Source organism: Emydura macquarii, unplaced genomic scaffold (genome assembly GCF_026122565.2).
Source record: "Emydura macquarii macquarii isolate MOO-44397 ecotype Brisbane River unplaced genomic scaffold, CSIRO-AGI_Emac_v2 contig_2680, whole genome shotgun sequence".
Lineage (NCBI taxonomy): Eukaryota > Metazoa > Chordata > Testudines > Chelidae > Emydura > Emydura macquarii.
In genome coordinates this window covers 795,977-809,742 of record NW_027132817.1, presented here as the reverse complement: position 1 = coordinate 809,742, position 13,766 = coordinate 795,977, and the positions used below count along the sequence as shown (strand labels likewise).

The 13,766-nt window shown below is 47.5% G+C and overlaps 1 protein-coding gene across 6 annotated transcripts in view; it reads right to left on the bottom strand.

Moving 5' to 3' along the window:
• Positions 1-201: 201 nt before the first annotated feature.
• The window catches only part of MLIP (muscular LMNA interacting protein), a 141,523-nt gene continuing 127,958 nt past the window's right edge, over positions 202-13,766 (bottom strand). For 5 of the 6 annotated variants that reach the window (XM_067565471.1, XM_067565473.1, XM_067565472.1 and 2 more), the window contains 4 exons: positions 12,556-12,609; positions 3,252-3,407; positions 1,522-1,556; positions 202-546 (listed from right to left, as the gene is read on the bottom strand). In XM_067565471.1, coding sequence (XP_067421572.1) covers positions 3,255-3,407; positions 12,556-12,609 — 207 coding nt within the window. In that variant the 3' untranslated portion in view covers positions 202-546; positions 1,522-1,556; positions 3,252-3,254. The remainder of the gene's footprint in view (positions 547-1,521; positions 1,557-3,251; positions 3,408-12,555; positions 12,610-13,766) is intronic. The other variant, XM_067565474.1, reaches the window with a different exon arrangement.

Sequence of the window (13,766 nt, the reverse complement as noted above, 5' to 3'; positions counted from 1 at the left end):
CTACGAATATTGATTGCAGTAGGTAGGGGCACATATATAAAGAGGAAAAATGTACTTCCTTGACTATTTCACAGAATGTAACTAACTATTGCCAAAATACAAAAGTATTGTTAGTGGGAATATTCTGTGGCCACCAATGTCAGCAACAGTTACCAATATTTGGAACTGGATTTATGCAGAAAAATAAAACACAACAAACACTTTTCAATACACACACTGTCCAACTTTATTTAATTTCAAAACATAGCTTGTTTTCTAGAGAAAATGTGCCATGTGCTTTATGGCATACGTTAAAAGTACAGCTGATGCTGTATATAAATTTGCCACATTCATTTCTGTGTCCGAGGGGTTCTCTGTGCTGGTATAGGCTACATTATCTCCTAAAAACAGCTCTGAGTGCTACTGATTCAGTGCAGTTAATACAAAGGGAAACAACATTTTTAAAAAACAACAACATTTAAATCCACTTGAGGCATTGATTTCATCTCAGCATTGCAACAGGCTTCAAAATACTCTACAGTTTTAGCTTCTGATCCTAGTTTACAGCTGCAAAAGAAAAGAAGACTTTTCACATGCATGTAACTAGAACTAGAAATAGGTGTACCTCGTCTAATGACAATGAAGTCAACCCCGTGTACCCCACCAAACGTTCTGGCTGATAAATACACAATGTTCCGTATCCACACACAGGCATAATGTGCTGTTGTCTGCAAGAACTATTTTAATTTACCATAATAATTCATTAACTTTAATGGAATTATCCTGATGTGTGCATAATCATAACAGAGTCAACGTGTAATCATAATATTTTAACCTTTGTCATTCCTCACCCCATCTCCCCTATTGCTTGCTATTACTTGTGTCACACATAAAATTCTATTGTAAGCTCTTTGGGAAAGGGATGATGTCTTTGCATACCTACTCTAAAGTGCCTAGCTTACTTTTAGGTGCTAACAAAAACAGTAAAAATAAGTAACGATTTAAAAAGCAACTGTTTCAATTATGCAGCTGATTTACAAATTACAGTTAAATATATATTCCAAAGTGACTGTATAGTATCACTAAGCAGAATTATATGTTAATGGATACTGTTGAAAAGATCAGTCAGAGATGGAACACACCCACATTGAACTAATTAAGATTAAGAAAAAATGATGTAGCTAAACATTCTGTTATATTATTTGACCATAGAAAAACTTTGTCAAAGTGAAGTTAAAGTTGTGGGTAGAGCTGTGAGAATAATTGGTTTTCTAGGCTGCTGACAGTTCCAAAAACATATTCCTCTGGGGTCAATGAAAAACAAAAGTTCTTCAACATTTGTGGCTAATCAAGTAGAAGAAGAAGAATTCAATGAAATTGACACAAATTTGCAAAATGTTTCAGTCAATCCAAAGATTTTCATTTTTTGCTTGAAATTCAGCTGTAACACTTTTCCCAGCTTTAGTTGTGGGTACATTTTAGTGGTCAGAGTGTAACCAAGGCAGTACTCAATTTAGTTTAAGAAAAAAATGTAATACTTGCCCTTGCAGCTTAGCAGAACCTCTCTCATTGGCAGTCTGTAGGAGGAAAAAAAGGGGAAGAGAAAAAACGATGTGCAGAAGAGAATAGAAACTGCGGTATGGAATATAGGCCTAATCTTACAAACACTTTACCCATATATGGATAACTTTACCCATATGAGGACTCCCATTGAGCTCATCTTTTTAAAAACAAAGATCTCTGCGCTAATGATCACCAAACTATTAATTATACTTATTGCTTTAAATAGGGTTATTCAAGTGATTATTTATATGGTACATGCATTGCTATCTTTTCAGATAGCATTTCAGTTGCATTTGAACTGATTGGAAAGTGGCTAAGTAATGTCTTCCCTGTAATTTTATCTAGAAAATATTTTCGGAATAAATAATACAAAAACACAAGAGTATAAAGCAACACTCATATTTTCCACTAATATTATGTTGTCCTAATAATAGCCTTGCATCACAATGTACTAATAGCAATAACTAATTTTCTGCTTCCCTAAAACATGTACATATGTCATTGAAGCTGGCAAAGAGCACTGACCAAATTCTGCTCTATTACGCTCCTGTAGATACAGAGTAATACCATTAATCTCAGTGGATTTACTTGAGATTCACATGGGTGCAGATGAACATAATTTGTTCCTACTAGTTTTTTAATGCACACAAGGAAAATGTAGGTCATTGTCCCCCTCTAGAGGTTGGTTCATTTAAAAAGTTAATGAGCCTGCTACAGCGAACACCCAAGGGTCTGACACCTTTAGCTTAAGTGGTAGAGGCTCATCCTTTTAGTGTACATTTAGAGGTTTAGTATGTTTTCGTTTAGCTAAATTGTTACAGGAATGTGGAGCGGACCTTGCTCAGGCCTTGCTCAGTCAGAACTCTGACTGATGTCAATGGAAGTTTTGCCTCATGGAGGGGATTATACAGTATGACCCAATTATACCGTTACTGCCTTTTTGACCCAAGCAGCCAGTCAAAGTTTGGGGCCTTGGAATGTTCCAGTTGGGAACAGGAATTGATGATGAAGCCTAGTATTTTCTTTGATGCAATCTTGTTTATTTACAAGGAATGTACAAAATCCTGCTTTGGAGAACGCCGGGGGAACCAAAGGCAAAAGGAGCAGTTTCTTGGCTAACAGGCCCATGCTTCTTTTCAGTCAGCACCCCTGACGTACAATCTCTCCCTAGGTTTCTCTCAGGCTTGCACCATGTTTAAAGGCTTCTGCTCAGATTTCTTCAGACTATAACAGTCTCTCTCAGGTTCTGTGTTCTACCTTCCCTCCCCCTAAACCTACTACTCAGCCAAAGCCCCTCCACCCACATAGTCCAAAATGCCTTGGCAGGTGCACATAGCCCCTTTGTTTTAGGTGTGGGACTGGGATTAATTACAGTTAGGTTAATTGAAGGATGTGTTCACACAACCATTGTTTTCGATGAGGTTTTAACTCAACCCATGACCAGGTTTTACTCAGTGCATAACTGGGTATTTTATCAAAAATAGGGGTTAAAAAATACAGTTAACATTGATCTGACCCAGTATGGCCGTTCTTATGTTGTTATGAAAGTTTTATGACTCCATGTGGATATGGTTTTCATAGACTCATTAGCCAGACTCATTTCAAAGAATTACTAGAGTAACTATAATAGATGTGCATCATAACCTTGGCACACTATAGATTGATGTACAGTAACATACAAGGATAGCTAATTAGAATTACTGATGTACCGCTTAGCTGGGTTTTGCAGGAGTATCTCCCATGCTGAGTGAAAAGTGCTCACTGCAGACAGGGCTTTTGCAGGCTGGAAGTTTTCCTTTGCTTGTCCTTTTGCTGTCACAGGTGGGCGGCTGATCTGATTTACTTGATGCTGCTGCAGAATGAAGCTAAAGTTGCATGAAAAATAGAACACAGTTATTCTGAATCCAGCGTGGAACCATTTTTAAATGAATCCTCTTTGGGGAAAATGAAATGAGGGGCTGGCAACCATGCATACTCCACACCATCAAAAAAAAAAAAAAGACAAAGATGTTTGGGTTTCCCATAGCACCAGCCTATTCAAACTTCCTTATTATCATGTTGATACAATTGATTTCTTCTCATCATGTCATTAAACTTTTTTTTAAAAAGTATGTATGTATAGATGATTTTAAATAGAGAGAACCCTATCGCGGAGAGCAGAGACGAGCGACAGCAGGGTCCAGAGCTCTCATTACAGCAGAATGTCAGTCAGCTGACAAGACCAACATTGCTGATGCCTCAGTTGTAAAAACAGGACTTCACTGAGAAACAGATGCAGCATCTTAGGCTGAGTTTTAAAGCGTATGAAGCTATAAATGTGGGTGTGAGAAACAGAGCATAAAGGTATAATTGAGCATAATTAGTCTGTATAATTAGGAAAGGCTGGTGGTGTATTTCTTACTTTCTAAAAGTGAAGTAGTAAAACAGATCCTTAATTCCTGCAACTTTAAACACACTGGGCCAGATCCTGCCACCTCCTCTTTCTCGCTGCAGTGAAAACAAGGCAGAAAGCTGCATAACTCTCCAGATGGGGATTCCCCAGTGTAGAGTAAATTGCCAGGTGATAGGCAGCAAGGCCAGAACGCTGCCACATTCCAGCAAGAACCTGTCCAGCAGAATGTCCCAAGGGAACCATTACGGTCAGAGCAACTGAGAAGAGCACTGAGGTTGCTCTAAGCTGCACCATGGGCCAGGCCCTTGCCATCTGCAGGACTGGGGACCTAAAGGTGGGATTAAGGGCTGGCTCCTGCACCGCCAATAGCTGATATCTCTTTCTTGGTTCCCAGGCTTCTTCCTTTATGTGTGCCCCCTGCAGTCCTTTTTCAAGGCGCCTCGATGGAAGAGGAGGACACCTCTCTCCATATCCTTTTGACTGAGGCTGAGTGGGTGACTCCAGACACACCTTGTACTTTCTCTACTTCTTCCCAGACACTGAAGGACTTTGCTCTCTCCTGAGGTGGTCTTTGTGAAGTTAGCCCGCCCACGGTCCATGAGTCACGGCATCATGTTAAAAATAAGATGTATTTAAAAAGAGAGAAAATCAAATTGGGGCAGGGATGCTGCGGGGGTTAACCCGGGGAGCGCTGAGAGTCAGGGGACTCCTTGTTCCTTCTCAGTACTGGCTGTTCAGACTCCAAGCTGCTGAGCAGATAGGCACCGGTGGGGAGAAATTCAGCTTGCAGGACTTAGTGCAGCAGCAGCTTAGCCCTCCCTGCTCTCCTCTTCCTTTTACACTGCTGGAGAGTATGACAAGAGGGAGAAGAGTGTTTGCAGGTTATGTTGTGCTTCTAGCAGCACTGTTAGGGGAGATAGGTGGGGAGTAAAGACCCAGTCCTGCCGAGGCAAGAGTGAGCTCAGTGTCAGCCTTAGCGAAGGCTGAAAATGTTAGTAAGGGCTTGTCTACAAAACTCCACAGTCCGGATTACAGGGGTGTGAACTGCAGTGCTCACTAGCGTGCTGCGTCTGCTCCCCTGCATGAACTAAATGGTACCTCGTTCCTGGTTAAAGAGGACTACATTAACACAAATGATGTACTTTTAGTAGCATCCACATAGTAGCATCCACAGGGGGAGTCACAGCACAGCAGGCTAGTGCATGTTGCAATTCACATACCCGTAGTCCAAACTGTGGGCCATGTAGACATAACCTAAGCCACCATCTCCTTCACATATAGCCACCAGCAGCTTTTTGTGTGGCCATGACAGGCCTCTGGGTGGTGATGGGGTTGGGGGCAAAGCAGCGGCTCTCCACCCCCATTACTCCTGGATGTGCTGGATTTGTGTTGGTGGCTGAAGCAGGGGTTGGCACTCTGTGTGGCCTCTGGAGACACACAACCCTGGAGGAGCCAGGTGACTTCCCCCCAGCTTTTCAGGGCTCAGGCTTCAGGCTACAGCCCTGGGGTGGTGGGACCGTAGACAACAGGACTTTGGACTTCAGACTTTGGCTGTGATACCTTGGATGCCAGCCCCCAGCTCTGGCCATGGGGCTTCGAATGCCAGCCTCCAGCTCCATCTGCAGGGCAGCAGGACTCAACACCCACCCCTGCCATTGCTCCCAGACCCTGACCCCCTCTGCCTCACCCCCAGATGCCCCCATCCAGGGCTTAATTTGTCCCGGGGCTTGCAGTGAAAAAGTGATATTAACAAACATACAAATATCACTTTTCACAGCAGCAGACTTACTAGCTAGCAAGTCTTTAAAAAAAAAAAAAAAACACAACCAAAAAAGCAAAAGAAAGAACAACAACAAAAGACAAGAACATGCAAACCACCTTATTTGTGTTCCTATTCTGTTTAGGTCCAGTAAAGGATAGAGACAACAGTACATTATTTTTATTACAGAATCTGCAAAAAAAAATCCTACATAAATAAATTACAATGATTTGGATGTGTTTATGTGCATATTGTGGTAGGGTGGCCTTCGTGCTTCTGTGGGCTGAGCGCTTCTTTTGGTGCCAACTTCGGAGGCATCCGTCTGCAAGATAAATGGTTCATGAAAGTCCGGGGCGATCAACACCGGGTCGCTGCAGAGAGCCATACGCAGGTCCTCAAAGGCTGCGTCTGCTGCCTTGGTCCACTTAACCATGTCGGGGCCCCGAGCCCTGATCAGTTCTGTTAGGGGGCTCGCCCTGGCAGCGAAGTGCGGGATGAAATGCCGGTAGTAGCCCACCACGCCCAGGAATGCCCAGACCTGCTTTTTACGATTCGGTCGGGGCCATGTCTGGATGGCCTCTATTTTATTTACCTGGGGTCTCACTACGCCCCTCCCCACGATGCGTCCCAGGTATCTAGCCTCCGCTAGTCCGACAGCGCACTTGGCAGGGTTTGCGGTGAGGCCGGCCCGCCGTAAGGTTTCTAGTACTGCCTCCACTTTTCCCAGGTGGGTCTCCCAGTCGGGTGAGTGGATGACTATGTCATCGAGGTATGCAGTCGCATAGCGCCCATAGGGCCGCAATAACCTATCCATGAGTCGCTGGAAGGTGGCTGGGGCCCCATGTAGTCCAAATGGGAGGACCGTATACTGAAACAGCCCGTCTGGAGTGGCGAAGGCGGTCTTTTCTTTAGCCTCGTCTGCCAGGGGGATCTGCCAATAACCCTTCGTTAGGTCCAGTGTGGTCAGGAACCTGGCCTTACCCAGCCGGTCCACCAGCTCGTCTATTCGGGGGATGGGGGATGCGTCGAACTGGGAAACCTCGTTCAGTCACCGAAAGTCATTGCAAAAACGCGTGGTGCCGTCTGGTTTTGGCACGAGCACAATCGGACTTGACCACTGACTGTGAGACTCCTCAATCACCCCTAGTTTTAACATCTTCTTCACTTCGGCCCTGATCTCCTCCCTCTTGGCCTCCGGGATTCGGTAGGGTCGCATCGTAACTTTAGCGCCGGGGTTCATGAGGATGTGGTGGTGCGTCTCTGTCGTGCGGCCTGGCCTGGTCAAGAACACATCCTGGTTTCGGCCTACCATCTCCTGTACTTCGGCTTTCTGTGTCGGCGTCAGGTCAGGGGATATTGTCACCTGTTTGCGGGGGTCGCCCCTCTGAGTTGGCAGGTTGAGGGCGACCATACCTGCTTCCGGGGCCTGCCAGGCCTTCAGGAGGTTAACATGGTAGATCTGCTCCCCTTTTCGCCGATCGGGTTGCCGCACCTTGTAATTTACCTCTCCAACTGGCTCTATTATTTCATAGGGCCCCTGCCACTGGGCCAGGAGCTTGCTCTCTGCCGTGGGGACTAATACCATTACCCGCTCACCGGGCTGGAATCTCCTAACCTTCGCTAGCCGGTTATAGGAGGCACGCTGAGCCTCTTGGGCCTTCTCTAGGTGCTCCCGGACAATAGGGGTGACACGGGCTATCCGGTCCCTCATCTGGAGCACATGGGCTATTACGTTCCTTCCCGGGGTACGCTCCTCCTCCCAGACCTCCCGGGCTATATCCAGGATCCCACGGGGGTGCCGTCCATATAGCAGCTCAAACGGCGAGAACCCAGTCGAGGCCTGGGGCACTTCCCGGATCGCGAACATGAGGTACGGCAGTAGGTCGTCCCAGTCCCTCCCATCACAACTCACCACCTTCTGGATCATGGACTTGAGGGTCCAATTGAACCGTTCTACCAGACCGTCGGTCTGGGGGTGATACACCGAGGTTCATAGGGTCCGTACGTGGAGTAGATTGCACAGGTCCTTCATCAACTTGGACATGAATGGGGTCCCTTGGTCCGTCAGTATCTCCTTGGGAATTCCCACTCAGGCAAATACCTCCAGTAGCCTTGTCGCTATCACCTTGGAGGTCGCGCTCCTCAGGGGGATGGCTTCAGGGTAGCGGGTGGCATAGTCCAGGATTACGAGTACGTGCTGGTGTCCTCGGGCTGACTTCTCAAGGGGCCCCACCAGGTCCATTGCTATACGTTTGAATGGGACCTCAATGATCGGCAGTGGTACTAAGGGGGCCCTCAGCCGGGGTCGGGGGCTGTGTAGCTGGCATTCAGGACACGAGGTGCAGTAGCGCCGGACAGACTCATGCACTCCCGGCCAGAAAAACCTCCGCAGAATTCGGGCAAGGGTTTTCTCTGTCCCCAGGTGTCCCCCAAAAAGGTGACTGTGGGCCAGGCTTAATATGGCCCTCTGGTGCTTTGCAGGGACTAGGAGTTGGTGCACCTCCTGGTCCTGGCCCTGTCCAGGCGCTACTCGGTAGAGCAGGTCTCTTTCTATTATAAAGTAGGGTCCGGGCCCTGGCGTCTTCCCTTCCATGGGTATCCCTTCTACCCTCATCACCTCTTTTCGGGCAGTTTCATACCGTGGATCTTTGGCCTGGTCCTGCCCAAAGGTCTTCCATTGCTGCCCGAGGGGCCCTATTTCGAGGGGCGCAGATGATCCCTCCAGGCCCCGCTCGGTGCCCTCCCGCCGGGGACCAGCCTCAGGTGGGGTCTCTCCGGAGGGGGGGATCGGCTGCGGGCGCTCGGGTCCTTTTTCCCACGAGGGCGGCCCTTGGGCCCTGGCGCAGGATCTGGGTCCCTAATGCCTTGGCTGCTCTCCTTTCCCTCTTTGTCTTCCTGCCTTTCCCCGGTTTGGGAAAAAGGTCGGGGGCGAGTTCCGGGAATATTGGCACTGTCCCCTCTCCCTGTGATGGCTCTTCTTCTTGCGGGGCCCTGGTCCCTCCCGGCCCCTCTGCCGGGAGTAAGGCTCCGAACTCGGGGAAGTCCCTGCCAATGATTACTGGATATGGGAGTTTCGGGACTACCCCTGCCATCACCTTAATATGGGCTCCTTGTACCTCAATTTCCACTGGGAGGGTGGGGTAGTAGGCGACTTCACCATGGACGCAGGTTACCCCGGTGTGATGGGACTGAGCCTGCTGGGTCGGGTCCACCAGGTTGCTGGAGACGAGCGTAACTGCGCTCCCGGAGTCAATGAGCGCCTGGGTGTCGACCCCATTCAGCTTCACTGGTTGCGTATATCGGTGCGGGGCATCAGCAATCCCCACTAGGTAGACCAGGGAGCAGGGATTAGTCCAATTCCCCAGGTTGCACTGCATGGGTTCTTCGGCGTTTGGACACTGGGCCACCATGTGCCCCCACTCCCCGCAGGCGTAGCATCGATACGGGGCCCTGGTTACCTCCGGGGCCGTGGGGCTGGCGGGCCACGAAGGGGTGCCCCTTGGTTCTCTTGGAGTCCCTGTCGGGCCCTCAGGCCCCCTTTTCCTTCTCTCCGTCCTACCAGAGGCCCCCGTCACAGGCTCCACTGGGAGGGGCCCCGGACGCAGACGGGGCCCCAACCCTCCCTGGGTAGGGCGGGAGAGTTCTCGGGCCATCAGCCTCCTCTCTACTAAGGTGACCACTTCATCATATGAGGCAGGGTCGTGTTGTCCTACCCACGTGCGAAGATCGGGGGTTAGCCCTCGCATATACTGGTCTAGTACCAGGAGCTCTACGATGGCCTCCGAGCTGTTGGCCTCTGGGCATAGCCACTTCCGGGCGAGGTGGATAAGATCGAACAATTGTGACCTGGGCGCCTTGTTCTCCCGGTATCGCCAGGCATGGTACCGCTGGGCCCGGACGGCCTGCGTCACCCCCGCCCGGGCCAAGATCTCAGCTTTCAGCTGGGGGTAATCGGCGGCCGCGGTGGAGGACATATCAAAATAGGCCTTCTGAGCCTCCCCACTCAGGAAGGGGGCCAGGATTCCGGCCCACTGGTCCCGGGGCCAGGCTTCCCGCTCGGCAGTCCTCTCGAAGGTGAGGAGGTAAGCCTCAACGTCATCCTCCGCAGACATCTTCTGTAGCCAATGGGTGGCCTTCAGTGTTGGGGGGGGGCCTACTCCTTGACCGGGGGTCGATAGGGTCTTTAGTTGGGCCACCACCTCCCGCATGAGGGCTCGGTCCTGTGCCGCCTGGTTAATCAGCAGCTGGTTGGTTTCCTGCTGGACCCGGGTTGACTCTTGCTGGGCTGCTGTAGCCTGTACTAATGCGCGGACCACATCGTCCATCTTGGCAGGGCCGGGGTACAAGGGCCTTGTGCCCGGGGCGCTCTCACCTTGTTAGGGGAAAAGGCGATCCCACTTCTGACACCAGTTGTGGTAGGGTGGCTTTCGTGCTCCTGTGGGCTGAGCGCTTCTTTTGGTGCAGCGGGCACGAAATGGCCGCCCGGGGTTCCCAGCAGTCCTAAAATGGCGGCCGTCCCACCTCTGGCCCGTCTCCCTTCGGGCCTTCACCGGCCGGGCAGTGCCCTCGGGATTCTGCGGTGGGGTGGGGGGTGTCCGAGCCCGCCCTCTCCTTCAGACACCAGCCCAGAGACCCTGGCTGACAGCAGTGGCTGGCTGCTGTTATAACGCACTCTGAGAATCCTCCCTCTGGGCTGCTTCCCCACCCTGGTTTCCACACTCTTCACACTCTCCCAAAACTCCAAACCTCCAAACTCTCCCAGAAACTCCAAACCTCCAAACTCTCCAGATTCCAGGAGACCCCTGCCTGGCTGGCAGGGAGCTTTTATCTGCTCCCAGGCAGCCCTTAATTGGTCTCAGCTGACCTTGGCCTCAGCTGGCCCTGATCAGCTTGAAGCAAACCTTGGGCAGCTGCTAGGGGAATAGGGCTTTGATCAGTCTTGGACTAACATAGCGCCCTTCTATTACCCTCCCGTAGCCCCTGTCACAATATTTATTTATTTTTCCTAAAGTTAATTAAGTATTTTAGGGAAAAGTGTCGGTGTGACCACTAGCAAGAGTTGGTGGCCGCACTCAGAGGCCAACAAAAAATTTGTTGTGAGAACCCCTGACCTAAACAGAGCCAGTCTTTGAATTTTTGGGCTGGCCAGAGAAACAATATTTTGTGCCCTCCCTCTCCACCTAAACCCTACCCTACCATGTCCACCATGATCACACCTCTCTGCACAAGGGTGGCTTGACAATTTGCGGGGGAGTTAGCAAGATGATTTTTGGCATGCACCCCAAACATTATTGACTGACATTCCATGAAAGTGTGTGAACAAATGAGAGGGAGGGGTCTTTACATTCCTCCGCCTCCAGGAGCTGAAGTAGACTCCAGGCATTCCCTCCTAGGAATTGATTTATAGCAGGTTATGTTTTTAATATGAACTCCATGTGGAAGAGAGTGAAACTTTTTTTTTTAATGTAAACTAAGATTCTCCATCATACGCCCGGAAGAGAAGTTCTGTTAATAAAACAAGTGATCACATAAACTTTCAGGTAATTCCCCAATGGATCAGCGTTTTATCTCCAACAGCCATCCACTGTTTTTCAAACCAATAGGGAAGCCAATAATTTGGTAGTAAATATAGGAAAGTGCCATCTCATGTATTTAAATTCCAGCTCACCTTTAGCACTTTCTAATGGACTAGAATAGACTAGTCAGTGATGATCCTATTTCTGTTGTTAAATGTATCTAAAAGGTTTTATATGATTACCACAATACCATGGCTAAAATAATGGGGCCTCAGTAGTCAATAGCTATTCATCTATTGTCATTGAATTCACACTGCAGTGAATGTGTAGGTGCTTCTAGAAGTAAGTTATGCTTTATGTGAATTTCTAAAATAACACTGAGACCCCGCAACTTTCCTTCTTAATTAAGAATGTTCAGTTTCATTTCAAAGCTTACATTAAAGAATCTGGTATTTAATTCAATATTTATTTCAACATCAAGACTATAATTTTAAATTCATATTGACAGCTCTGCTGCTCTCTTTGGGCAGTGTGGCCTAGTGTATAGAGCACTTTGACTGGGACTCAGGAGACCTGGTTTCTATTCTCAGCTCAGCCACTGGCCTGCTTGGTGACCTGGGGTAAGTTACTTCCCCTCTCTATGACTCTGTTTCCCCATCTATAAAGTGGGGATGACGATTGTGACCTCCTTTGTGCTTTGAGATCTATTGATGAACAGCGCTATATAAGGTATTATTATTATGCTTTGTCCCAAGAGCAGCAGATAGCATCAGCTCTCGTATGAAGTGTGTATAATCCAGGTTAGTGAATTTTACCTTAGCTCAGAAAATAATCCTGGGCAACATATGTGGTAGAGAGCTGTATGCTGTCCCCTGTGTTTTAAAAGAGGGTATTGTAGGTATGCTTACAAATTCAACCTGTTCACAGCCCCAGGGATTTGCTATAAAAGCAGTACCTTTCTGGTATTTAGAATAGGAGCTTCTACTTTACCACAGTCACTGCAGATTGTGAAATGCTGGGTTTTCAAATGGAGCTCACTGTGTCTGTTTTACTAGTTCCCCCTCCCAGGCATTTAACCATCCACACGTACAAATCAGAAACATGGAACACAATGCTACCTGAGCTTCTTGAAGAACTCAGGCTCCAAAACCACATTATTTTTGGTTTTTACTAGCCGTGAATCACAATCATTTACACAGTCCGTGTGGTGGACCAAAATCCTTTCTGCAGTACACTTTTTGTACATCTGAGGCCCCCACATGTTATGTTAACTGCAAACGCTAGGCGGAACTGATGCTCATAGATAGCATGCCTGTAGTTATAAAACGTAAATGTCATTCAGTTACCTCCTTAGAGCTGAGGGCTTCATTTTCTGGAATAGATACTATGGGATGACGAGGCTGCAGAGCAGAGATGCCAAGGATGTCCCAGAGAGAGTGTAAGTGAAAAAATATGCAGTTATGAGTTACATTTTAGTAGACATCAAAACAACATTATCAAAGAGCCTTAACAATTTACATGCAAAGGGCAGTTAAGCACCAAGTTCTCACTGACTTTCAATAGGAGCTGGGCACCTAACTGCTCTTAAGAAATGTCTACATGGCAAGTAAAGGGGTGATTGTAGTATGGGTGGGCATAGCAGTGCTAGATAGATTCAAGCACAGGTAATAGTGTTGGCCCAATCCTGCTTTTACGAAATACGTGAAAGAACAGAGCCACAAACACCCTCCGCCCCCACCTCCTTCCTACCAAGAGGCACTTCAGCCTGATACACTGTAACTTTAATCAAAAGCTAAAACCTCAACTGACTTTTATTGTTCCACCCTTTGAAATGTTCACTTCAGTCTTTTTAAAATATTCATTTACTGCATATCATTGGAACAAGAGATCCCAGATTTTTGTCTAAACTATTCTCTGTAAGTCCTACATTCCTGTTTGACATGGTTCCAAATCATATTATTTAGTAATAATTTAAGTCTGTCTTTACTTTGAATAATTCTATCTGTTTTAACATTTGTAAAACCATGCCACTGACGATTTTATCTGTTGATTTTACCCACTTTCAGAATATTTGTAAAAATCCTATTTTATATGTGCTTAGGTCAAAAATGAAATAATGTTTACTTTAAAAGACATGTAAATTCTTCAGCTAGGAGTTTACACTGAGTGATTGGAGTGTGAATGGCTGAGCAATTGAAGTGGGTGTGGACAGGGAGAGTGATTGAACAATTGATCTAAGTAAGGGATGTCTAAACATGATGAACAAAACACCAGCCTCACCTCAAACCTTTGAGGGAGGAAGAAAGGAGTGAAGATAACAACTTTTACCACTCAACTGGCCGAAGAGGAGTCCACACTGATAACTTTGGAGTCAGTGCACTTCAAAGAACAAAATCTGATCAGGCTTGCAACAATGTGGGTGATTAAGGATCACACCAAATGCAGATGCAGCATGACAGAGCAAAAGCCCATAGACTTACATGGGATCTTTTTCCTATAAAATGGGACAGAAAGATGAAGGCTGGAGGTTCAGGTCTACATCACCACACCAACCAGG